Below are 27,838 nucleotides of genomic sequence, written 5' to 3' on the forward strand. Positions count from 1 at the left end.
GCAGTTGATCATGTACAGAATCGAGCAGCGATCACGTGATCGCGACAGGAACCAATCACGGAGGCTTTAACCAGTAAAATTAGACTTGGATGTGTGACACGCATAACGATTGGTTGAGCAGAAACGGCGCGTAACTCTTGGCATTTAACTGTGAGTAAGAACGAAACGTTTGTTCTAATCGCGGTAAACTTGCTTTTGGTCATTTCAATGCGAGTAAGAATGAAACGCTTGTTTTAGTCATGGCAAACTCAAATTTACGTGTAGCACATATAATTTGATCGTTTTTTACTGTTTAGCTCAAATGTTTGGGAATTTTACTGTTATTACACAATAGAAGTGGATGCATCATGGATGCACTCGAACATCATGATAAATGAGGTATATTGCTCTCAATTTGATATTTTTGTTGATATTTTTGCTGATATGAATAGACTGAACAGTTATATACTGATTACTGTAAAAGCTAGTTGTAATCGCTGTAATGCTCACACAATTCCTTGTTTCCCTCACAGACCCCCGAGGAAGGGTCAACCTCGACCCGAAATGCATTGGGTAGAAGTTAAATGTTAAAACCTTTACATGTCATAAATGAATGGAGTAATTCAATTGACTTTGAAAAACGACGAAAATAAAAAGAAATGATGTGAAATTTCCAACAAAGAGTGAATACGTTTTTCCACATAAAAGATGCAAGAATGAGCATGAGACCATCAGGGTCAGGATAACACTGTGCACAACTCCACCTGCAAGTGGAATCTCCACTTTCTCCATTTTTAACCTGTTGTGGAGGGCGTCAGGGACGGGAGTGTCTGTGAAGTGCGACCTATTGTGGAGGGCGCGTGAGGGACGGGAGCGTCTGTGAAGCGTGGGCTGTTGTGGAGGGCGCGTGAGGGAGGGGAGTGTCTGTGAAGCGTGGGCTGTTGTGGAGGGCGCGTGAGGGAAGGCGGTGCCTGTGAAGCGTGGGCTGTTGTGGAGGGCACGTGAGGGACGGGAGTGTCTGTGAAGCGTGGGCTGTTGTGGAGGGTACGTGAGGGACGGGAGTGCCTGTGAAGCGTGGGCTGTTGTGGAGGGCGTGAGGGACGGGAGTGCTTGTGAAGTGCGGCCTGTTGTGCGGGGCGTGAGGGACGGGAGTGCCTGTGAAGCGTGGGCTGATGTGCAGGGGCGTGAGGGACGGGAGTGCTTGTGAAGTGCGGCCTGTTGTGCGGGGCGTGAGGGACGGGAGTGCCTGTGAAGCGTGGGCTGATGTGCAGGGGCGTGAGGGATGGGAGTGCCTGTGAAGCGTGGGCTGATGTGCAGGGGCGTGAGGGACGGGAGTGTCAGTGAAGTGCGGCCTGTTGTGGAGGGCACGTAAGGGACGGGAGTGTCAGTGAAGTGCGGCCTGTTGTGGAGGGTGCGTGAGGGACGGGAGTGCCTGTGAAGCGTGGCCTGTTGTGCAGGGCGCGTGAGGGACGGTAGGGTCTGTGAAGTGCGGCCTGTTGTGGAGGGCGCGTGAGGGATGGGAGTGTCAGTGAAGTGCGGCCTGTTGTGGAGGGCGCGTGAGGGACAGGAGTGTCTGTGAAGTGCGGCCTGTTGTGGAGGGCGCGTGAGGAACGGGAGTGTCAGTGAAGTGCGGCCTGTTGTGGAGGGCGCGTGAGGGACGGGAGTGTCTGTGAAATGCGGCCTGTTGTGGAGGGCGCGTGAGGGACGGGAGTGTATGTGAAGCGTGGGCTGTTGTGGAGGGCGCGTAAGGGACGGGAGTGTCAGTGAAGTGCGGCCTGTTGTGGAGGGCGCGTGAGGGACGGGAGTGTATGTGAAGCGTGGGCTGTTGTGGAGAGCGCGTGAGGGACGGGAGTGTCAGTGAAGTGCGGCCTGTTGTGGAGGGCGCGTGAGGGATGGGAGTGTCTGTGAAGTGCGGCCTGTTGTGGAGGGCGCGTGAGGGACGGGAGTGTATGTGAAGCGTGGGCTGTTGTGGAGGGCGCGTAAGGGACGGGAGTGTCAGTGAAGTGCGGCCTGTTGTGGAGGGCGCGTGAGGGACGGGAGTGTATATGAAGTGTGGGCTGTTGTGGAGAGCGCGTGAGGGACGGGAGTGTCAGTGAAGTGCGGCCTGTTGTGGAGGGCGCGTGAGGGACGGGAGTGTCTGTGAAGTGCGGCCTGTTGTGGAGGGCGCGTGAGGGACGGGAGTGTATGTGAAGCGTGGGCTGTTGTGGAGGGCGCGTAAGGGACGGGAGTGTCATTGAAGTGCGGCCTGTTGTGGAGGGCGCGTGAGGGACGGGAGTGTATGTGAAGCGTGGGCTGTTGTGGAGGGCGCGTAAGGGACGGGAGTGTCATTGAAGTGCGGCCTGTTGTGGAGGGCGCGTGAGGGACGGGAGTGTATGTGAAGCGTGGGCTGTTGTGGAGAGCGCGTGAGGGACGGGAGTGTCAGTGAAGTGCTCCTGTTGTGGAGAGCGCGTGAGGGACGGGAGTGTCAGTGAAGTGCGGCCTGTTGTGGAGGGCGCGTGAGGGACGGGAGTGTCTGTGAAGTGCGGCCTGTTGTGGAGGGCGCGTGAGGGACGGGAGTGTATGTGAAGCGTGGGCTGTTGTGGAGGGCGCGTAAGGGACGGGAGTGTCTGTGAAGTGCGGCCTGTTGTGGAGGGCGCGTGAGGGACGGGAGTGTCTGTGAAGTGCGGCCTGTTGTGGAGGGCGCGTGAGGGACGGGAGTGTATGTGAAGCGTGGGCTGTTGTGGAGGGCGCGTGAGGGACGGGAGTGTCTGTGAAGTGCGGCCTGTTGTGGAGGGCGCGTGAGGGACGGGAGTGTATGTGAAGCGTGGGCTGTTGTGGAGGGCGCGTAAGGGACGGGAGTGTCATTGAAGTGCGGCCTGTTGTGGAGGGCGCGTGAGGGACGGGAGTGTATGTGAAGCGTGGGCTGTTGTGGAGAGCGCGTGAGGGACGGGAGTGTCAGTGAAGTGCTCCTGTTGTGGAGAGCGCGTGAGGGACGGGAGTGTCAGTGAAGTGCGGCCTGTTGTGGAGGGCGCGTGAGGGACGGGAGTGTCTGTGAAGTGCGGCCTGTTGTGGAGGGCGCGTGAGGGACGGGAGTGTCTGTGAAGCGTGGGCTGTTGTGGAGGGCGCGTGAGGGACGGGAGTGTATGTGAAGCGTGGGCTGTTGTGGAGGGCGCGTGAGGGACGGGAGTGTATGTGAAGCGTGGGCTGTTGTGGAGAGCGCGTGAGGGACGGGAGTGTCAATGAAGTGCGGCCTGTTGTGGAGGGCGCGTGAGGGACGGGAGTGTCTGTGAAGCGTGGGCTGTTGTACTGGGAATGGGGGGGATATGTGCGTGTGTCTCACCGTCCGTCCGGGCCACTTCAGAGGCCCTGCATACACAATGGAGCGTCAGCGGGATGTGTGCCCCCTCTCTCCGCATAAACTGTACATTCCTTTACCACTGTCCCAGGCTCATTCGTCATTCCCCACTGGCTGCTTGCTCGGGGGCGGGAATGGCATTTGCCGACACGTAGGATCCCGGGTTTACTTTTGGCCAAGTTCGTGTGCAGTTTGTTGTGTAATATATATATATATATATATATATATATATATATATATATATATATATATATATATATATATATATATATATATATATATTTTTAATGTTTCCCATTACTGGCCTCATTGGTTCAGATTGCAAGTAGACATTTTTTTATATATATATAAAAAAAAAATCAGCAGATATGCAGTAGAAAAGTACTGCTATCTTAAAGCACTCCTGCGATTTTTCAGGTATTTGACTCGAGATTCAAGACGGGAGCTGCTGATAAAGAGGTTTTGAAGGAAAATGAGAAGTCAGTCTAAAACTCTACTGGCGCGACCCGGTGATACGGTCTCACTAAAACAATGTAGAAAAAAAAGACGGCTCTGAAAGTTTTACATCGATCTTTGGATGCCTCCGCGTTCCTGCTTTGAAGCAGCAGCAAATTAAACCTTAAAAAAAGCGTTGTTTTCTCCGGGGGTTGCTTAAGAGAGCACACGTGCTTTACCTGGGGAATAAGCATGCTGGGAGGCTGCTCGTTATATCTATCTGTTTATGTTCTGTTGTGCACACTTCCTTGATCAAATGTGATGTAATCAACACTCTGGGCCAACACACAGCCAGGCCCATAATATCTAAGATGTAAAACTGCTTCTCGCCAAACTAAATGCAATCGGTCTCACATTTGTTGGAGTTATTGGCTTTATGAATCCCATAGTTTTTTACCTAGCCATGTTGCAGTACCATATGTGGCCAAAAGAGGTCCCATGGGATCTCTTTTGGCCACACATGGTACTGCAACCTGGTAAGGTAAACAAACATTGGCATTTATAATGCCAATAACTCCAACTAATGCAAGACCTATTACATTTGCAATGCTTGTTTATTCTTATTTTTATACCCGTCGCAGCTCGTATGGCTAGTGCATTCCTTCAAGAATGCAGAATGAGCGTATACTAAAAAAGACTTGCTTTGCCGCCACTTGGTCTAAAATACTTTTAAGCAGACAGGATTGTCCTTGAAAGATTGAATTTAAAGGGGCCATCGGCTGAAAAGTACAGAGCCTGTCCTCTAACCCTAGCTTACATCTTCAACAATCGCCCCAAAAAACATAAGGGTTCTACAGTGTCTCTTTGACGTCTGGGTGGGTTGTAGAGCCTATTGTGACCTCATTCACCAGAGGTTGTTCTTTAATCCTGAATAATCACCAACAGTAGACATTCTGCGATGTTGCTTCTTTTGATCATATCTTCTGGGGTTTTGAGATGTAATGCAACATCATTGTCTGGCTGTCCCATATAAGGTACCAAAATATGATGGTGCTTGTACTATCTCTTCTTTTTTGTGCAGTGCATCTATCTAGATGTGGGAGCCAGTCAGTTTCTTTGTGGTGTTCAATAACCCACCCAGTAAGGTGGATCTTCTGGCTTCCAGCTTCTCCTGCACCAAATACTAGTTTCAATAGATGTTCTCAATGTCTATAGTTGGACAAATATTTTTGTAGCATTCATCACGGATGTAGCAGTTTGCAGGTTGTCCATACTTTATGAGCCTTGAGGTGGTGATGCTGCCTTGTGCCATTCCCTAATCCCTGCAACCTTTGAGGTTCACCATGTTCTTCTCCACGATCTAGCTAGTCTCTACCCATAGCCTGTCTGATGTTGCTCATGGCACTTCATTTTCTTCCTATTTATTTATTTATTTTTCACATTTTTAGAGCGCACTGTTACCCGGAGGTGTCCTGGCGCTAAACTGTCTGACCATAGTGCGTGCGCGCTGAGAGCTTAGTGCGTGAAGAGCCAGGTCTTTAAGGCTCTTCTGAAAGCTAACAGGTCAGACATCTGTCTGAGGTTTAGCGGCAGTCTGTTCCATGCTTTCGCAGCGCCCAAGGAGAAACTCCTACCCCCCCACCGCTGTTTCCTAACTCTTGGGACTGTCACCAGCGCCTGCTCCGCTGACCTTAGGGATCTTACAGGCTTGTACCAATGGAAGAGCAGCTTCATACATTGGGGGCCTAGGCCGTGCAGAGCCTTAAAGACCACGCAGAGTGCTTTGAAGACTATTCTTTTATGAACTGGTAACCAGTGTAGCTTCACCAGATCCTGTGCTACCGAGGCAAACTTTGGGGTACCCGTGATCAGGCGAGCTGCTGCATTCTGCAGGATCTGGAGTTTGTTTAGTAGTCCCAGTTGGGCATTCAGCAGGAGGCTGTTGCAGTAATCTAATCGGGACAGCACCAATCCTGTTACCACTGTTTTCCTATGTTCTTCCGCCAGAAATGGTAAAACTTTACAAATGGTTTTTAGCACATAGTGCGTTGTTGAGGATAGTGCATTAATTTGTGGTTTGAAGGACAACTATTCGTCCATAAGAACGCCCAGGTTTTTAACCTTCGCCACTGGGGAAGGGAGGGTTCCCATTTCTTCAGGCCACCAGCGTGGGGACCAGAAGTTGTCCTTGGACCCGAAAAGAAGCACTTCCGTCTTTGCTGAATTAAGCTTAAGACGGTTTTGTGCCTTCCTATAAGGAAGGGAGGTAGAGGCAGCCATGTGGTGGTGGTGTAATTAGTTTTGGGGTTTCTGAAAGATTCTATTCCAGTGCTGAGGCCTAGTGGTTACCTCATGGAAAAAAAACAGTGGCTATTCTCTTGTGCCTCTCAAGGATTTAAGCCTCTCCTCCCCCATATGGCTCCAATACGTCAAACGTAGTGCAAGATCAGCTTTCCTGGACTGTCTCCTCCCTTGTGTTACCAAGCCACATCAACCAAAATATGTGTTAACATCCGAGCCGGGCAGTCTGGAGTCGGCCTGTAATGTGGATAAGCAAACCACAGCCCTCTTGGCTGGTGCCCAGGCTTTTAAAAACCAAGGACGAGAGATAGCAGAAAGCAATAAAACCAAATTCTGCAAGTGACCTATACTCTACCACCAGAAGCAGTGACTGTTTGGCAAGAACATGGTCCCATGCCAATATTTGCTTGCTTCTTTATTAATGGGAACCTAACTTCTGCAGTAGCATTGAACCCCTAGGCTACATCCAATTATTCCCCTGGCCCAACCCTTGCCTCTGCCCTGAGTACTCAGTGTCCCGACTGTTGTGTTGTGCATAAGTCCAGCAACAGTGTCGCTTCCTCTTGCATGCCCCTTCAGCACAGTCATTGAGACCGGATTCCATAGCCAGCCACGAGGTTCCTTTTGTGTGTTCTTTATTTCTCTGTGCACAAACCAGCTGCTTGATTTTGGGGTTGGAGCAAGTTCTTATGCCTGCCCCCTCCCCCTTCCCCTGTTAGAGAAGCTGCTCTGGCATAGTAGAGATGCAGCCTTCCTCTTACACAGTCACAGAGATCCCACCGAGAACAAAGGTATCTTCTGAACTTGGTGACGAGGTCTAGAACAGGTCTGCAAATTCTCGAGGAAGGGCACTGCCAATTGGTTTATATGGAATGTATTATATGAGTAGTGAAGGGCACTGCCAATTGGTTTATATGGAATGTATTATATGAGTAGTGAAGGGCACTGCCTAATTGTATATATGGAATGTATTATATGAGTAGTGAAGGGCACTGCCTAATGGTTTATATGGAATGTATTATATGAGTAGTGAAGGGCACTGCCTAATGGTTTATATGGAATGTATTATATGAGTAGTGAAGGGCACTGCCTAATTGTATATATGGAATGTATTATATGAGTAGCTGGTCCTAGAAATGCCAGACTACCACCATACTTTGTCACTTTTTTTCAGTTTTAGGTTGTTACTCATTCTCAATAAATAGCCCTGGCTTAAAAGGAATCGAGAATGTAATAAATGCATGTATAACCTGTCATGTATGACTCTTTCACACCACCTCCCTAACTAGGCCTTGACCGCTCGAACAAGTTGTCCAGGAGGGTCTTGGATGCTTTGAGACCCAACCCTTCTTCTAAGCACCCAAAATCGTGGCCTGTCGGGAACCTAAGGTGTGTCACCTGTTATAATCCTAGGTGTCCTTGCAGTTTGAAGGACCTCAGTAACGCCTTGACCACTTGACGTGTTTACATTGCTCATCGTCTACTTTCCGTCGTGCCTCTCCCTCATTCTTTCTCCCTCCTCACCCAAGCTAGCATAGTTTTGCAGAGCTTTATTTTTTGCCACAACAGTGCCTTTTCTGTTTCTTGGGGATAGAGGGAATCTCACTTCCTTCAAGTCTTGCGATCTGGCCTACTGTGCTCACCCTACTCAAAGGAAAGATTTCGTCACACAGAACCACTTGGTTTGCTTTTATTCTTCTCCATGTGTGCCCCCACCTCCGCACCTGAGCTGCAACTTCTGTATCACCTGCTTTTGTACTTGGGAAATTCTTTCTTTACAACCTCGATCGGGCAAATACATTTTTACGCCCTGGTGGGGCTAAAAAGGGCATGGTTGCATACACTTCAACCGCTGTTACTCTCCGCTGTTTCATTGTACCTCTTGATCCCCAGCCCGATCACAATGTTTGAGGGACTGGCAGGATGCACTTTCCCGAAGTGCCTTTTATACCTCACTTTCAAAATGAGCTAAAACTCACCAGACAAGGTGGCGAAGGAGGGAAATGATGCTCTAGATTACTTAGCACGTTCCTCCTTTGGGCAGCATGGATGTCTGCTGGTGAGGACTCTGGATCGTGGCACCTGTCCAAATCTTCCTGAATTTTGCTTCCACATTCTACCTATTCCCTGATCCATTGTCCACCCATGTTCTCCCATCGGCCCTGCCTGCTCCAGGCATCACACCTTCTTGTACCACCCAGGGCCGTCCTCCTCCTTTATTGACCTTGGCTGCCCTCTGCTTAAACATGATTCCCGAAAACAACAATTGGGTGTGTAAATACCATTCAGATAATGTATTGACGCCTGCGCCCTGAAGGTCGAACTTTTGGAATCTTCTGGCTTGGCCCAGCCACTGTTGGCAGTCTCTTGCAAGTCCAGCCATTTCCCTATCCAAACCTCTGCTGCATGGTCTAACTGTACTGATCATCTAACAGGCAGGACCCGAGCTCGGTGGTGTTGTCCTGTGTATTGTTTAATAATTCTGTTCTTTAAACAGGAAAACTTGTGTTCTTTCTGCAAATCCTCGGCATTCAGGCACTTTTGAGAACCAAAGAGCAAGCGGCAGACTTAAGCTGTGACTCCCTTCTCTGTGCTTCTGCTCCAACATGCCTGCACATTTTTCTGAAGGCTACATGCCTATCAAGGCATCTATGGTAATCAGGGCTTTAAGTGGGAGTGGTGGGGGTGGGGTGGGGGGGGGTGCAGGTACTCATTAAAATGTGACGAGTGGGCGATACTTGGGGCGGGGCTTGGAGGAAGACCTGCTTCTTGACTTATATACTACTTGCAGCACATACCAAAACACATTAGAAATGCCTTTCAATAAACAAAGAAGGTGTGTTTACTCATTACACAACAAAAGCAAGTTTTGTAATATTTGCATCATGACTCCTGTTAATTGCTGTTGCTTGGCACAATACCATATATTTTCGATGGACACAGAAAGAAGCAAGCAGACGTGCATACATAAGCATTCCACACATTTCCTTTAATATGCCTTCAAAGAGTGTGTCTATTCTCTCCCCCAGTCTGACACTTACACAAAAGAATCAGGTAGGATTAAAGCAACTTGAACCTGGTTACCTCCCACGGCTTTCTGAATAGCGCTGCCACCGGGCTGCCTCGATTTCTGTGTTTACAACACAGCATGATGGTGAACACCCAGATGGTATATGCAGATGAGCCCAAGCTGAATAGTTCAGCAGGGGCTCGGCTTAGGTCCACAGAAGTGCCTTGGCTGTCAGAGACAGGCCGCCAGCACCAGGGCTTCGTGAGTACCGGTACTCTCCTCGGCAATGGATAAGTGCCGGTACTCAGAGTGATAAAATGAAGAAGTGCCGGTACTGAGTACCGGCCCATTTAAAGCACTGATGGTAATCCGTTTTCCACTCGCGCGTAGGAATGACAGAGTAGGTCCAGTGCATGCACTAAATTTATGTAAGTAATGTCCCCTTTATTAATTTCTTCCTTCAGTCCGTCGGTAATCGAGAGGAACATCCCAATCGATGCCTCCCTCCACCCTTGAGTGGCTAAACAGCCCTCTTCGTGGGGTTTGGGACTTGTGTGGCGAAATCCCCTGCACCTCGCCCTATAACCCTCTTTTCTCTCCCCATGCCTCTGGTGATGCAGGGTTGATTGATGTTTGGATCCGTAACCTAGCCGTCCCACAACAGACCACCATTGGGCACCTTTTCCCCACACCATACCGCCCACCCATCTACCACCACCACCACCACGAGAATGAAGTGAGTGAATGGACGGTTAACGACTGAGACAGGACTGTCGATTGTTGCGATTGCTCAGCTTAAAAACTCTTCTTAAACACCACTTCATACCAAGAAACACATATTTTTGTTAAGTTACATAGGTGGGGCTGAGTATTAACGTTATTTTATCCATCCTTGTCATGCTTGGATTAACGCCAATGGAAAAAATACTTGAAATTAGCAGATCTATTTTAATTTTCTGCGAAACACAGACTGTATAATATGGAAATGTAATTAAAGTGCAGACTTGCTGCCACTGAGTTCTCGTTGTGACACAGAGCACACCCAAAGTGTAAATAAGCCATTATAATTAGGTGGCACCCCAACCCATACTATATTGGAATTCAAAGACTGTCTGAAAGTTTTAATTCATATTTTAATCTTGTGTTGCAATGCAGCGCCAGCTCCTCGTGGCAATTTAAACCCAAAAACAGTCACAGCGAGGGCAAGTCAAATTTTCCTAATAGACTTACTTGCTCGATAATGAGAACTTTTGCAAAAGTACAATGATGTGTATGCATCCATAATGTTCCCGTATATTAAAGAGTGATATATTATTTAGAGAAATACCCATGTAGTATTCTGTAGTATTCTTACAGCACATTTAACTCTTTGCACTTTGAGTGTATGCAGACTGCACTGTCTTGCTCCTGTACACTAGCTGCTAAAAATGTCTGTAACAATCCATTTTGTTTTTGGTTCAGTGCATTGGATGTTAATAATCTTTAATTACCATTTCTTAATTAATCTTTGTATCATAATACATTTCATAATAATTTAACTTTGTTTGCAAAATGATTATATAACTCTGTGTGCTCCAGACAATTTTAGATAAATATTCTAGGTATTGCTGCTGCAATTACCGCATATAAACGTCATGGTAGGAGAAGTGCAGTCTGTTGTAGCACCAGCCTCAGTTTGTTTCTTATACAATAGTGACCACAGTGTTTGTGGATTGTGCAGGTAATTAATTTCCCCTACTACCTTTGTAACAGTCAGTTTAATGAAATTCAATACTATAATTATATTAGTACTGATTTGAGTACCCACCACCAAAATTCTTTTCATTATGAAATGGTTCCAGTGCTGCATTCTGTAATGACGGACAAAAGCGTTGGGGGGGTCACCCAAGTTGCTGCCTTGCAAAGATTTGCAAGAGGCATTCAATTCACTTCTGCTCATAAGGCAGTGAGGCTTCTTGTTGACCTTTCTCGAATATCCTCTGGGAGAGGCTGTTCAGAAATTTCATATGCAAAAGAAATCATAGACCGGATCCACGTACTTGCAGATTAAGAAGAAGCTGTTTTCCCCGAGGATATGCCCCAAAATTCAAAGCGAATCAGATTTCATGGAGAAAGATGACCTACCAATATAAACCAGTAAAGCCCTTGTCAAATCCAGCAAATAGAACTTTTCTTTGTCCAAAGGCAAAGAATTTGGACACAAAATCACATTGGACTACTATCTCTTGCCTCCCTTTTTAATAATGAGAGGTTTTTAGGTAGAAAAGCAGTCTAATTTCCGACTGAACTTTGTTTCCCTTAACTATTTTGAAAGACTGTAAGACTCCTAACTCCCCACTCTTGACTGATGTAATGGCTGCCGGAAAAAATCACTTTCATAGTTGGAAACCTTATGTTAACAGATTCCAAAGACTCAAAAGGATGCTCTTGGAGAATTCCAAGAACTTAATGTAAATCCCATGGAGTGGTCCTAAAGTTCTCGCTCGGTTGTTCCAAAGAAAATGTTTTAAGTAGCCGAGAGACAAAATGTTGCTATCACTGAAGTTGTTCCATAGTTCTCTAAACACCTTAATGGAAGCCCATCGGTATCGTAATGTGGTTACTGAAAGGTTCTTTTAAAACCCATCTAAACTGCATGATAGAAGAACTTTGAGAATTGAAAGGAGAAAGGGAATGGTGAAAACAGCTACCCTGAAAGTTTCTCTGTTTATAATCCGCCTCAAGGCCGACTTTTTACTTGCTTAATGGCTTATATGAAGGGATTCCCTTCTTTGTTAACTCACACCTATTAAGTTCCATACCGAGAGATGAAGTTGGTTTGGAAATTGAAGATCTAGCCTCCATACTGGCAGGGGGGAAAAGATCCACTGGGATGCTATTGACATGGCTTTCAAAATTAGAAACCATGATCACCTCCTAGGAATAACTCATTCTTCTTAGTAACACTCTCCGTATATTTGGGAACGATGGGATGGCATATAAGAACTTCTGGGGTCACAGTACTGAGAGAGCATCCACCACCACTCTCCCACTTCTGAATAACTGAAGCAGAATCTCTGAACCATTGTTGGCTGTGGATGCAAAAAGAACAAGGTGTGGAACCCCAAACCTCCTGCATATCTTCTGAAAGATTGAAGGGAACAGTGTCCTCTCTTGTGATAGAAACTGCGAACTCAACCAGTCAGCTTCCACATTGTCTGATATATATACTGCCCTTTTGGATTGTACATGATTCTTTATCCAGATACCTATTCACAATGCAATCTCCCCAGAGCCTCTGTCATTGACACCCCACGCAACCCCAATGATTCCTGTATGAAACCGTAACCTCTTTGTCCAAGTATATCCAGGTTGGCTTCATCAAAATCAAATCTTGAAAATGTCTCAAAGATTTTTCTACAGCAGTCTGTTACCTCCAATTGGATGATCCAGTGGTATGGTCCCATGCCCATCAACCTTGTACCATAGATTTATTCAATACTCGCCCCAACCTGCAGAACTTGAATCTCTGTTATAAGGCATAGTCCCCCAGGTTGAAGAGGGCTCCCTTTTGTGAGATTGTAGCTCTTGCTTTAGCTGAAGAGAGATTGGAAGCATCTTTCAGTTACCTTGGAGTTATTTTGAGACATTAGAGACTAAAAGGAATTCGGATATAGAACAATTGGATAAAGATATAAATGCCCATGATATTAGGAAAACGCATGAGGCCATCAGATAGTGCATTCTCAGCCACAGTTCTGGATGGAATATCATCTACGTAAGTGTTGAACATTGCTCCAATGCAGACTTAAATTCTTCCCTTTGAGTTTGCTGAATTTCGTTTTAGATTGAGCAGAAATATATGCTGGTCCAGGCAAGACTTTATCAGGGGTGTGGAATTAAATAAAATATCTACTTGTCCATGGGGCAGGCTGCTTCATAAATAGACTTGTCCTGAAGAAAAATCCACTTGCCCCTTTGGTGCCATGTAGTGCAGCGACAAATTATGGCATAACCTCTAGATGAACCAGTTTAACTCGAATGTTGCTGCTGCTGTTTGAATAAGGAGTATTGTTTCTATCATTTAAAACCGCCTATGGGGCTTTCCCTCTTAACACGAAGAAAAACAACTTTACTCCTTGGAAAAGCATCCTAAAAGCTGATGACTTCTCTGAGGAGTTTGTGTGCCAGTCTTTAAGCACAACGTTTCTTTTTGCTGAAATAACAACCCCTAGGTTCATGCTGCAGATCTCTCTGCATCAGAAAAGTCAGAAATTCTATTTGTTTCTCCCTATCTTAAAATAGGACGGCTGAGCATTCAGTGTCCTCCTACATTGCCTTAAATAGGGATTTGAAGACCGATACAGATTTAACTGTGTAGACCCCGTGCACTCCAGTCCGTAATGCAAGATGAGCTGCAGAGTATGCCTTTTTAAAGAAGAATCCACTTTTTTTGTCATAAGTGCCTTTATTAATGCCATAGTCCGTCATTCCTCATTCCCACAAAGGAATCACTTGCGGCTGATTCTGGAAGTTGATCTTCCATTGTCACCAGCGGATCCAATTTAGACGTAAATATTGGGATAGAGAATTTATCAGGGACCTTCTAGGAACCCTCATTCATGATTTGAGGATGCATTGGCATAGCTACTTGATTATTTTCTAAATTGCCTTATAACGGTCTCAGAAGATAGCAAACATCTTACCTGCCGCATGAATGTTCTTTTGTGCACTGCAGAGCTGGAGCTTCTCTCCGTGCTCCTCAAGCAGTGAGAATGAAAGTACATGCATGATCAGTGTATCTCTTTCTACTGAGTATGCACGATCCAGGTATCCTACCAAATCCTGCATGCTTGAAACACCAAAGGAACAGTTAAGTCTTCTTAGAAATAAGGTCTTGATTTAGCAATCCATCCAAGCCCAGCAGCGATAAATGAAGTAAAATAAAAAAAATGTAAGCATCAAAAGTATTGAGCATTTGAAACTAAGGTAAGGTAGAGAATCATCACTAGATTTTATAATGACAGAAAAGCTTCTCAGTACACGATTCGAACCCGACAGAAAACAAATGAGCTTGTGAGAAGTATAATATAGATCACGAGCCCAGCAGGGATCTGATAAGAACATGCCTCCGCATATCTTGTCCAGGTTATTATACAGAAAAAGCAAAACTGGTCATCCTCAGCACTGCAGTGGTAGGGCAGTCACTATAGTCATATGTGGTGGAATATGAGAACTGTGAGACGATGAGTGGAGAAGATGTGAATGCAGAGATCTTTGTCGCTCGAGGACTTAGGTAAACCATATTGTTTAATTAATAATACTTTCACCTTAATATTGTTGCGATAGCTACAATATATGGTAAAGGTGGAAACACCAATGAAGCTTGGAGCTATAATGTAGGTTTACATCTAAGCTCTTCATAATCTGGTGCCTTGAATATTCTTGGAGAAACTGAGCCATACGGTATTACTTTTATGTGCATAATCTCCCCATTCCCACCACGAGCGGTGCAATATCCTACTACTGTTTATGGTCTGGCTTTACAGTGCAACTGTTACCAGGCAATTATGTGACTATCACTAGAGGGGTGGTTTGGACCAGCCCATATACTGGGAGCCAGGTGTACATGTTTTGATTGGGCAGAAGTAGTGTGCTTTCACAAAAAAAGGGCATATCCTCCACACAGCTGTGATCAATTTATTTTCCCAGCGCTTGAGCTTGATTTTCCGGGGGTATGCACCTGACACTGCAATGCTATTGAAGTGTCTTTGATAACTAGACAGTGTTTTTCTGTATCCGCAGCAAAGCGTGCAGGGGGCAGTCATTAACCTACATGTATTTTAAGGTCTGGCTTGACCATGCAAATATCATCGGACCTTTTTATTCTACACCAATAGTATTTTGCAGTTCTTTGCTTCCACACAAATACATATCCATTCCCATGCCATCTACTTTAATGCTTCACCATACAACATTCCTTTAAAGCCAGATCGATTTGCATTGCCAATTCTTGTTTACAATTGCAGTATACTGTTTGAGATGCCAAAGCAAACAGGAAAAGGATGTTTTCTCTCTTTATTGTAGAAGACTCTGCTTCTTCGAACCCATAATAAGCCCAATAAGGGCAAATCGTGAGTGGCAGTTAAACATTTATATCGATTTATGGGTTCTGCTTTAATCCAAAATGACGGACTGACTTCTTTTTGTACTTTATTTTTTTAACCCAGAGAAACCCTCTCTAACTGTTATTTGAAGCATGGTGATTGGAGGCACAAACTAATCAAATGTAAAAGGAAACTGGTTGAATTAGGATTTGCATATAATTTTCAACTTAAAATCACTTTTGTACAATAGTAGAAGACACCCAGAGCTTATGATAATTATTTTGGAAAATGTTCATACAGTGGCTTAATTTCACGAGTCCTAAGATTTGTAGAATCATGTGCAACTTCTGATAATTGTGGGTGGCTTGAAGACTTTGGAACTGAGGCTCACTAACTTCTTATAGAAACTTATCCGTTAGAGCCAAAGTATTGGCACAATTCTGATATGAAATCCCGTTTTCTAGTCTCCATATTAAGTTACTGTACGTGAGTTCATCGTAGCCACATATGGACTTCAGGCATCCAGCAGGCACTCTTTTGTACTATTCCTTTGAGCTTAACATTGCGGCCCTACCTGTATATCTTTGAATTTTGAAACCACGGTGATTTACCTGTACGTGAGATGCATTAGGTATATTTACCAGAATTGATTTTTAGCGATCTGTAGCTATGTTGCTGGAAGGCCAGACCTGGTTTTTGGACTGTGTAACAGAACTATGACACAGCACTTTATCAAGAACCACCATCCCTGTGGACATCAGAACTATCCCCTCCTTTCTAAAGTTCAAAAGCCGTCTAAGAGCCCTCTACCGTGCCTTCCCGAACCCAACTACGTGACTCACAAGCTCTAACCTGACAGTCACCGGACCTCACGCACCCTCAACCTACCTCATCCCCTCTCCCCACCCTATCGCACGGGGTCTCCACCACTAGGAGAATTTCTCAGAATAAAACTTTGCCGCATCAACAAGAATACACCCTGACCGCTCTACCTCAACGACGACCTCCGATCCCCTGATCCCTATTCCTCAGCGTCGCACCTCAGCCCTCAACTTTTGTGTACTCTCCGAACACTGATGATTGTTTTTATTGTGCTCTTTTACTCTGTATTTGACTTCTCCACATCCTGATGTGAAGCGATCCGATACCTTCGGGTCTGGCCAGCGCTATAGAAAACTCCTAAAATAAAAAAAATAAACAAACAATGGCTTGGGAAGCATAAATGGCTGATTTTAGTATGTTTGCATTATCCATGTTGCTTGAAAGCGCGGACAGAAAGTAGTATATTTCAGTCTGCGACTTATGACCAATAAGATGAGGTCTTGAAATAGTCCCTGAGGTTTTCACTAAAACATTTGGCCATTGCCATACTGACAGACTATGTAGGATTTCATTCTGGTCTCATTTGCTCCAGCTAATTTACAAGTCCTCAAAATAGTGGAAGATGCCACCGATAGTGGAGGTTAATTGGTAGATGATTTCATCCTGTCTGTTGGTAATCTTGAATATAAACTCATTTTGTATTGGTAGGCCTCAATGGTAAAGATGTTAGCTGTTGGTAGGCAGTTGCTGTGCCACTACACGTTCTATGCAAGACCTTACCCTATGGGTGCTAAACAGTAGGTCCATCTACTGTGGAAGCAGTGCCAGCGGTGGCACCGACAGGCAACACAAAGAGGGCCTACAGGATGAGCCTCTAAGAGGGCACGGTCAGATCAAAAGATTGCCTCTATTGGAGGGTTATCCCTAAATCTGCCCTCCCTGCAGCCCTTCCTTCCAAGGGGTGGATACCACGACTAGATAGCAGGGATTTTACATTTGGGAGAAAAAAGGGGGTTACCCAGTCATTCTGCCCACTCCCCAGAATGGGCGTAGAGGGGGTTTCACTTCTTGGTTTCAGTGATAGAAAGGCCACTGGATGCAGGCAATATATTTTCTAAAATAAGTTGGTCTGACCAGTAGTGGCCTGCCCCTGCCATAGTGGTGGGGCGGGCCAGAGGAGGGAGGGGAGGGCTTCGTGGATAAAAAAAAAACACCTTACAGAACACTGACGCCAACACCACCATCTCCCACAGCATCACGCTCTTCCTGCTTCTGGGCACAGGCTCCCAGACTGCACTGCGGCCAATCCTGACGCTGCATGAAAACAGCATCGGGATTGGCGTGAGCGCTGGCAACTTGCGCTCCCAGGCAGACTGGGAGTCTGTGCCTGATCTCTCCAGCCCCAGCAACGCAGATTGGGGCTGCAGGGAGCTTCCCTGCGCATGAGGGTTTGGCCGGCCTGAGATGGCCGGCCAAACCCTCATGCACAGTGAAGGAAGTGCACTACCACTCCCCCATCTCTCCCCCCCTACCAGCAGTGTCATCTGCTGGACCCATCCCAAAGACTCCTCCGAGTCTTCGGGGAGGGTCCAGGGGGTTTAAATAAAATTATTAAAACGATGATAAAACTGGTTTAAAACCTGTTTTATTTGAGTGTGGTGGCGGGGGCGGCGCTCTCCCTCACCAATGGCGGGGCTGCCGCTGGGTCTGACCGAACCGGACACCTGTCCTCACCTCACCCCTAAAGCCTCAGCAGTCTTTCTCTTCTCCAGGGACTAAAGCACCCCCATTTCTATGCAAAAGGAGAGGAAACTTCAATTCTTCTGAGCCTGGTTTTTAGATATGGGCCAGCAGAAAGGCGATACATCCCAATTACATCTCACTTCCAACGCCAATCCAAGAAACCTAGCAAACCCACACATTTCTGTAAAATAGATACCCAGGGGAGCCCAGGATTGTGTTCCTTGCATAGATCCTACAATGATTTATTACTCGCAATGCCCCGCAGACCTCACATTTTGTCTGTACCATTGGTTTGATCCATTCCTGTTGCATACACTAGGCTCTACCACACAAGTGGGGTATCGTTTTTATTGGGACAAGTGTGGAAACACTGGGTGGTAAGAAATTTGTGGATCGCTGCAGATTATGGAAGTTTCTCTCGCTGAAATGTGAGGAAAATCTGTGATTTATTTGCCAAAGTTTGAAGGAAATTGTGGGTAAGAAAAGGTTTGTGGATGGACACAAGCTATACAGCATGGACTCCCCTTGCTCTCTAGTTTTTAGAAATGTCTGAGTTGTGTAGGTTTCCCCAAGTGGTGCAGAGCCTGGGCCCAAATTCAGCAGCTACTCGCCAAACAAGGTGGTTTTTCTCTCTGATTTTTTTTCATGTTTCCACGTCTCGTTTTAGGTTGTATTGTGTTGTGGTCGCTAGTGGAGTTCAGTTTTTATCTGGAGAAATTTGGAAACACTGGGTGGTAGAAGTTTGTGAATCCTCACAGCTTCCAGAACTTTGCCTCACAGAAATTTGAAGCAAATGCATGTTTTTTGACGAAGTTTGTTATTTGCAAGGCCTTAATGGTAAGAAAACATCCTGGAATGCACACGAGTCGCGCCACCCTGTACTTCCCACTGTGTTTAATTTTCATTAATGTTTGGTTTTGGTAGGTTTCTCAGGGTGGTGGCTGAGCTAGGGCGCAAATACTCTAGCAGTCAAGTGGTTAATTGCCTGGTTTCGTGTTTCTGACCTCTGAGTTTCAGCTGTGCTTTGTAATATATACCCATAGACTCATGGTAGTGTTGTATGACTGGGGATGAGTATCTGAAAAGTTTCAGCGCTCCGTCCATCATCTCTTTGTGTTTGGTGGTCCTCTGTACCTGATGGACTACTCTGGATTTCTGGATCCCTTGAAACGCCAAGCCAGTCAGTCCCAGGGGCAGAATGGCAGTGTTGGTTATATGGTCGTACACTTCTGAGGCTTATGTCATTACCGTTTTTTGCATTTTCTCGTTTGTATAACATCTGCGATGAGAAAAACCTTTGCCATATTTGTGTGAACATTGTGACTTTTTTGACAATTGTATCATACATTTGTATTTAACTCTAACAAAATGGATTAGAATAAAATAGCCCCCTCTGAAATCCCTTGTACTTTTGTGGGATAACGTGTGCTTAGAAAAGGCACTTGAAAGAGTAAATCGACCAGAGAAACTTTGGAAAGTTTTGCCATTGTGCAGCGAAACCCCTGTAAATGCTAAACTCGCAGAGAAAAAGTCTCCATACATGTTCCAGCTTGTCTGGGTTTGTATCGACAGAAATATCTGGCTTTGCATTCCAAATTGTCTTGCAATGCGGAAGAAACTGCCAGGGAGGGAGGTGAAGTTAAATTGTGAAATTTTGTGAAGGATAAAGTCATCAGTACAATTGTTTTTAGGTCTCGCCTGTCGATGCGCATGCGCATCGAGCAAGCGAGACTATAGGGGCTCATCGACTCTTTATCTAACTTGCAAGGAATCGTGGCGATTCCTTGCAGTGCCCGTGACTTTTAAGCTCAATGCGCATGTGCATTGAGCTTAAAAGCGCGTGCACAGCCGCCCGCATTCCTCCGACACCTTTGAAGTGAAGCTTAGCTTCACTTCAAAGGCCCGGCTTCTTCACACCTACATGCCGCTCTGCCCCGCTCCGCCCCCTCCCCATAGTCATCCTGCCTGCCCTCGACGTTCCCCCCGCCCCCTCCCGCCACGCAATGCCGAGAGCTTGATGGCGGCTTTGCTCTTCAGTGAACTTCTCCCTCCCGCTTTGGCTTTCCACCAGCATTTGCATGTCTTTGCTTACTTTCATCAGAGCGGTATACGGGTGCCTGTTCCCTGCTCTTTCCCCTCCCATTTGAGCAACATTTGCACTCCTTTGTTTTAAATGCTCCACAACGTGATCACCGTCATCCTGCCTGCCCTCGACGTTCCCCCCGCCCCCTCCCGCCACGCAATGCCGAGAGCTTGATGGCGGCTTTCCTCTTCAGTGAACTTCTCCCTCCCGCTTTGGCTTTCCACCAGCATTTGCATGTCTTTGCTTACTTTCATCAGAGCGGTATACGGGTGCCTGTTCCCTGCTCTTTCCCCTCCCATTTGAGCAACATTTGCACTCCTTTGTTTTAAATGCTCCACAACGTGATCACCCGATCCTGGATGGTTTAAAGGCATTCCCTACATCGTGTGTAATTGTGCATCACGATAATAGATCCGTACTCCGGGGATGATTAATATTCCTTTTTTTTCACACTATGCATTTATAAGCTCTGTGAATAACGCTTGCCTTTATTTACAAAATACGCGCCTCACCCTCCATTGCATAATTTTTATTAGCCTTGCGTCTCCCGTGCAATTCCCCCTTCCGCTACGGCTTTCCACCAGCATTTGTTTGTTTACTTTCATCAAAGCGGTACAAGGGCATCTGTTCAGTGCACTTCCCTCTCCCGCTTCGGCTTTAAGATGCATTTGTATTTTTAATGCTCCACGTTTGTTCACCCGATCCTGAGTGGTTTACACGCGTTCCCTACATAACGTGTAATTGTGTGTCCCGAGCATGGGTCCATACTCTGGGGGTGAGTACTACTCCTTTTTTTATTTATACACATATTGCTCTCAATTTCCACATGCATACAATATTCAGGTAAGTCACCCATATATGCTCTTCCGATTGTCTCATGTTATCACACCACTGCAACAAAAAAAAAGTATTGTACAATGCAATGGGTCTCGAATTAATAATTGGCAAAGCAAAATATGTCGACAAGTGAACTGATTAAAATATCTAAAATGTAAATTACAGTGTTATTTACATTTTGCGCTAGTTTTGTTGGCCTGCCTCTGCTTTTAAGTGTTCTGTTTACTTCCTGCAAGGGGGTTTGCCCTTCAGTGCCATGCTGTGTGCTTCAGGTTTGCTGCTACTTAATCCCCCAGCCACTCCCACCTCACAACAGTTTTTTTAATTTTTTGGCAGTATTATATAGCGTGAACTCAACCCTGAAGGTATCAGGGCGCTTTACATTAACCCCAGTTGCATTACAGATGGACACATTCAATTTTCAGGCGGTGGAGACTGAAACCTGGTTGCCCAGCGTCAAGGTCCGCCTCAATGGCCCTTAACCACATTCAACCAATGCTCCATCCTCTCCTCCTTCTTTTATGGCCCCTCCACGTCCCCGTTTCATTTTTTTTAAGGCACATTTTTACCGAGACGGAGACTTGAGTCCGGTTCCCCAGTCCCATAGTCAGCAGCTCTGGAGGTTATGCAACAGCCTCTCACCTGATAGGCATAGGCATCAGTGAGTTTGGCTGCAAGTGTCGTCTTTTATTTTTTTCCCCGCTTGATTTTTTCGCGGAAATAACTTTAGAATAGCGTCATTCCAACTCAAAATAAACATAGCTCACCATAAAAGCAACTCATAAATAAAGGCCTATTGGACAAAACGTTTTTGTAGAAATTTTCTCAGCGGGTCTTGTAGCGTGGATCATCATAGGTGAGTTGCTGTCACTTTCATGCATTTCTCTATCATTGCAGGACATGCGACACCCAGTGGCCATGGCTAACAGTGCTTCAAATTACGGAAAGCCAGTGTCTATTAAACACGGCGCCTTGATAATATTTTTTTTAAAACGATTCGTCCGCAGTCATGTTGATCATGGCATTTAAATATTGTTGTAAAGGAATATTGAAGACCTGGTTTGTGAATGGGCCTCATTATCTATGCAGGTTCCCCTCGCTCCATTCAAGCCTCTCTCCCTCCTCTGCTCTTTTCTACAGACCCCGTGGGGAGGAGGAAGTGCTCTCTTCATGACCACAAACGTTAACGCCCTCGCAATCTCCTACTTTGGCACCATTGGTGCACCGATTTTATATAATTGTCTGTGCGCGTATATGCCTTTGTTTTTAAAATAAATTAAACACTGCTCTTAGTCCCAAATCAGACACTCTATCACTGACGCTTTGGGATCTTACGGGATTATTGCCCCAGCTACCATGTCAGGGAGGGAACGAGAGAAGCACCGGGAAGCCAGCAGCTAGCCCCCTCCTCTTCTCTGTGATGGATGCAGCTAATTGCACTCAGCTCCTTCTCAGCAGAGGCTGCGAGCATCTCCCCTCCCCCTCTCCGTGCATTTTTAGGTCTCGCCTGTCGATGCGCATGCGCATCGAGCAAGCGAGACTATAGGGGCTCATCTACTCTTTATCTAACTTGCAAGGAATCGTGGCGATTCCTTGCAGTGCCCGTGACTTTTAAGCTCAATGCGCATGTGCATTGAGCTTAAAAGCGCGTGCACAGCCGCCCGCATTCCTCCGACACCTTTGAAGTGAAGCTTAGCTTCACTTCAAAGGCCCGGCTTCTTCACACCCACATGCCGCTCTGCCCCGCTCCGCCCCCTCCCCTGAGTCATCCTGCCTGCCCAGACTTCTCCTCCCCCTCGCTCCTTCACCCCACTCTCTTTGCTGTCCCTCCCCCCTCCGTTCCAAACATTCCGGAGACTCCCAAAGCTTCTGATCTCTGCACCTATTTGCTCTAATCACGCTAGAGCTTTTGTTCTGACAAACGTCTTTAATACTTTTGTTTTTTTTACTAAACATAACCACGTGGCAACGTTTGTGTCGTGATGAGTTGTTAGCTATGCATTTTCGTGTCACATGCAATTTAAGTTGTCAAGGAAAATCGTATGGCGAGTGTTACAGGTAGACAAACATTTATACCCCCTCCACCATTCCCAGTGAAATCGGGGATGGTGTAATATCACAGTGCCTCGTATTTATCATGCTGTGTGCAAGTGTTCCATGTCGAAGGTATGTGTGCGACAGTTCTGGCTGTCCATTCTGCTCCCTCATGGGTTGGATGAGTGAGGTCAAATTCCTCTAAAAAATGCAGGCTTTCGCTTCATAGCTGCTCATGTTATATGCCCTCCAACAGTGCACGGGCTAGAACATGCGCAGCAGCGCTGCTTACTGCCTGCTAACTTGTAAAGCATAAACGTACCTATTTCTTGCAGCAGCCAGAGTATATCGTTGATCTTCGCTATATTGTGCAAGGGGAGGGGCACGGGAGACTGCAGATGGTTTAATACTTCTCCCCTGACTAGGACTAGAAAGATTGTGGAAATGGTTGACTCCAAGTCTTCGACTGTATGTGCTGTGTAAGCTCCTACAGCGTCGTTCATTGTTTCACGTAGCGCTATCACATCACGTCAGAGCGCTAAATTAAAGGCTTTAGAAGGCCGACTCGCAAGCATCCGCTGCTAATATTATTGCTATTACCGATGATGCACGCGTACAGGCCACAAAATTTACTTTCTCACATAGGTGACCCCGCTCCATCATCGAGGCATGCTTCATAAGAAGTATGCCTAATAATGTTTGCATTTTTTTTAATACAGTGCTGCTAGGCCATTGATGCCAGATTATATTTCTATTTGTGTGTGGGGGAACTGAGCAGTAAATGTGGTAACACATTAAATCGTGTCATAGTTTGTATGTGGTCAAGAGCTGAATTAGCTTTTGTTTTTCATAGTCGCGCAGTAGTTTTTTGCTTGTTTTTTTGTTTTGTTGTTTTCTTTTCTTTCCTCTCCAGACATCCGCTGCCTGCTCCTGCTGTTTTCCTGCTACCCCCTCCTCACTCATCCCTCGCACCCCCTCCTCGCTCATCAGGTCTGCAAAGCTACACAGTGTGTTATTCATGTAGCAGTACCCTATGGGGAGTATACCAACGTCCATTTGACCAGCTGCTGAGCTGTAAAGTATCCTGAGCGCCGCATTGAAGACGACGCTCGCGGCCGACCGAGTGTATTTATTTATTTATTTATTTATTTATTTATCTTTGGCTTCTTTTCTTTCCTCCCCAGACTTCCGCTGCCTGCCTCAGTTTCCCTCCCAGCCCCTCCTCGCTCACCCCTCGCACACCCTCCCTGCTCATCAGGTCTGCAAAGCTACGGCCAGCTGCTGGGCAGTAAGGTTTCCTCCCCCCCCAACCATGGGAAGTCCCTCCAGTGAAAGCGCCAAGGCATATAGGGGGTCAGCCCCTGATTTTCAACACTGTTCTCTATCAAAACGCCAATACTTATTGTGGGTTTTATTAACCTGCCAGCAAAATATTTGTTTTGGTAAAAGTTTCCATAACAATTATGCTGAGATTTAGTTTGTTATGCAAACGCCAGATATGAATTTCTGCCCTGTTTTCTGTGCCACAGTTTTTCTATTTTGCCACAATTTTATCTACTTCGGGCCACTGTTGTCGTGTTTCTCTTTTACCTCTTTGTCCTTGTTCACTTTGCCCATATTTCTTTATCTGGCTTGTTTTTAATGTGTTTTACCGACTTGAGCCAGCTGAGCTGGCGAACAGGTTTATTTGTAAATCCTTTGAAGTGGATTTCGTATATTCTGTGAAGTTGTGATATTCTCTAAAAGCAAGCAGTTTGTTATGCAGAGCGATTTTTTACTTGTGTGCTTTTGGTATCCATTTTCACGTAGCTGTCAGGGCAACCGATGTGTTGGGTGTGGAGGATCCTGTGACTTCATGTCAGTGGCTACTTTTGTTTTCTGTGTGTCGGACAGACTTCAAAGAAAAAAGTTTTAGTTCCTGGATGAACACTTACCCCTAGAGATTGCAGGTTGCGAATGTTCTATAAGTCCGTTGATATCAATGATACCCTGTCTATTCCCTAACCCATATAATTTATGTAAATTCTATAATGTTCATGGAGACATGGATATTCGTGATTATTGGGTGTACCCCACTGAATTTAACTGCATTGCGATCTGCTTGATAATCACAATAGGAACAGTCACAGATATTTCTGATGTGAAGGAAGGATGTGAAGGTAACACTCAGCACCACTCAGCACCACCACTGCATCACTCAGCACCACCTCAGCACCACCACAGCACCACTCGGCGCAACCCCAGCATCACTCAGCACCACCACAGCAGCCTCACTCACCCTCACCCACCCTCACCCTCACTCACCCTCACCCACCCTCACCCTCACTCACCCTCAACCCCTCACCCTCACTCACCCTCAACCCCTCACCCTCACTCACCCTCAACCCCTCACCCTCACTCACCCTCACCCTCACTCACCCTCACCCTCACTCACCCTCACCCACCCTCAACCCCTCACCCACCCTCACTCACCCTCAACCCCTCACCCTCACTCACCCTCACCCACCCTCAACCCCTCACCCTCACTCACCCTCAACCCCTCACCCTCACTCACCCTCACTCACCCTCAACCCCTCACCCTCACTCACCCTCACTCACCCTCACCCACCCTCAACCCCTCACCCTCACTCACCCTCAACCCCTCACCCTCACTCACCCTCACCCTCACTCACCCTCACTCACCCTCAACCCCTCACCCTCACTAACACTGAAACCCTCAATCACCCTCACTCTTACTCTCACTCACACTCTACACCTCAGCCTCACCCTCACTCACTCACCCTCAACACCTCACCCTCAACCCCTCAACCCCTCACCCCCTCAACCCCTCACCCCCTCACCCTCACTCGCCCTCACCCTCAACCCCTCACCCCCTCAACCCCTCACCCCCTCACCCTCACTCGCCCTCACCCTCAACCCCTCACCCTCAACCCCTCAACCCCTCACCCTCAACCCCTCACCCTCAACTCCTCACCCTCAACACCTCACCCTCACTCACTCTCAACCCCTCAACCTCACTCACTCACCCTCAACACCTCACCCTCACTCACTCACACTCACTCACCCTCAACCCCTCACCCTCAACCCCTCACCCTCAACCCCTCACCCTCAACACCTCACCCTCAACACCTCACCCTCAACACCTCACCCTCAACACCTCACCCTCAACACCTCACGCTCAACCCCTCACGCTCAACCCCTCACGCTCAACCCCTCACGCTCAACCCCTCACGCTCAACCCCTCACGCTCAACCCCTCACGCTCAACCCCTCACGCTCAACCCCTCACGCTCAACCCCTCACGCTCAACCCCTCACGCTCAACCCCTCACGCTCAACCCCTCACGCTCAACCCCTCACGCTCAACCCCTCACCCTCAACCCCTCACCCTCAACCCCTCACCCACCCTCACTCACCCTCACTCACCCTCACTCACCCTCACTCACCCTCACTCACCCTCACTCACCCTCACTCACCCTCACTCACCCTCACTCACCCTCACTCACCCTCACTCACCCTCACTCACCCTCACTCACCCTCAACCCCTCACCCTCACCCTCACCCACCCTCAACACCTCACCCTAACTCACAATCACCCTCACTCACCCTCACCCTCACTCACTCTCACTCTCACTCACCCTCAACCCCTCACTCACCCTCAACCCCTCACTCACCCTCACCCTCACTCACCCTCAACACCTCACCCTCACACAGTGCAATAGGTCTCAGAGGATTTTTAGTTAAAGCTTTTACAATTGTTTATGGCTTTTTTGATTTGTAATTCTTTAGCATTGGCTACAAGAAATAAAAATGCTAAAGATTTACAACAAAAAACCCATAAACAATTCTAAAAGCACTAACTCTAATGCTGCGAGACCTATTGCATTTCCAATGCTTGTTTCCCCTGCAGATTATACGAATAATAAGGGCGCCTGGAGGAGAGCCCCAGTGAATTGATTTGGTAATACCGATTGTAAAGAGGTGTGGCGCCGCTGCCAGGGCGACTGACGCTGGGGATCACGGTTTGATCCCAGGCTCCGGCGGCAGGAGTCAGCCCAGCACCATGCGACTCTGGGCAATAGCTCGCTTAACCCCTTCTACGCTCATGACGAGCTCAGCTCGTCATGGGCGTAACCTGCGCTACGCGGATGACGAGCTGAGCTCGTCATGTAACGCGGGTTTTTTTAAATCGCAGCGGGAAAACCGCTAGCGCGCATGCGGTTAATCTTCCCAATGGCCCCCATTGCCGAGATACCCCTTCGGGGGTGATTTGTGCGCTATACAAGTACTGGATTTATTTATTGGGTGTTAACACTTCAGGCCTTGCGATTTCTGGGGTACAGTATCCCCACATCATTATTTGTTATGGTTTCCACAAGACTGAACAAGCTGCGCTGCAGAAATACAGAATGTTTTTTTCCCATTTTTGAGATGTAAAATACTAAACTTTTACCTGTCTAAGTTGATGTGGGAAAAACTGCTGCATATGTGGTGATTCGACTCGAGGTGATGTCGCAATTTGGGTGTAAAATCGGGTTTGAGCCTAGCAGTGAGGAGAACCTGCCCTTCCGGTCACTTAAAATTCGGGTCATCTGTGGGACTCATGTTCTCTAAATTTACTAAAGTGGATCCTGGGTTCCCAGGGCTTCTGGGTTTGAGGCCCTTAACCTCGTGTCTCTTGCAGTAGAAGGCCACTCCTTTTCACATGCTTTCTGAAAGCAGAGCTGCCGTCATACTAGCGCCTATTTTTAGTTTCAGGAGTGTCTTCATTCTGGATTTCTTTCAAGTCTTAATTGTGCCAATAACCTGCCAGTCTGGAAGATGAATCTTGATTGAGGCTGCTTATTATAAGAGAGGTGTTCTGGCCCACAGCCCGAGAGTGTCTTGAGCAATACACTCCCTCTGAACTTTGCTTAATTTTCATCCATTTTTTGTTAGGGATCCCTAAGTTTGTGTTGTAGAGTAGTGTTTACTTTCCTAGAAAGTCTCTCAGCACTGTACACACAGAGGCTAGGGAATGAGTTAACAGTGTGTACGAAGGGAGGCTGCCTTCATGCCCTGACTCTGGTGAGTGGAGAAGTTACGCTGGTCTTACAGAAGTACATTTTTAGCTTCTTCCTGAAGAGGAGGTGTGAACCTGATGTGTAGTAGGCGGGTGTTCTAGATTCTGGGTTGC

The 27,838-nt window shown here is 46.8% G+C and overlaps 2 protein-coding genes across 6 annotated transcripts in view; one reads left to right on the forward strand and one right to left on the reverse strand.

Moving 5' to 3' along the window:
- Positions 1 to 27,838, forward strand: part of OSBPL2 (oxysterol binding protein like 2) — a 341,693-nt gene that overhangs the window by 83,428 nt on the left and 230,427 nt on the right. The window lies entirely within an intron of this gene.
- Positions 1 to 27,838, reverse strand: part of LOC144768953 (uncharacterized) — a 59,435-nt gene that overhangs the window by 25,617 nt on the left and 5,980 nt on the right. The window contains exon 2 of the mRNA XM_078652953.1: positions 13,745 to 13,890. Coding sequence (XP_078509079.1) covers positions 13,745 to 13,890 — 146 coding nt within the window. The remainder of the gene's footprint in view (positions 1 to 13,744; positions 13,891 to 27,838) is intronic.

Source organism: Lissotriton helveticus, chromosome 7 (genome assembly GCF_964261635.1).
Source record: "Lissotriton helveticus chromosome 7, aLisHel1.1, whole genome shotgun sequence".
In the NCBI taxonomy this organism is placed as follows: domain Eukaryota; kingdom Metazoa; phylum Chordata; class Amphibia; order Caudata; family Salamandridae; genus Lissotriton; species Lissotriton helveticus.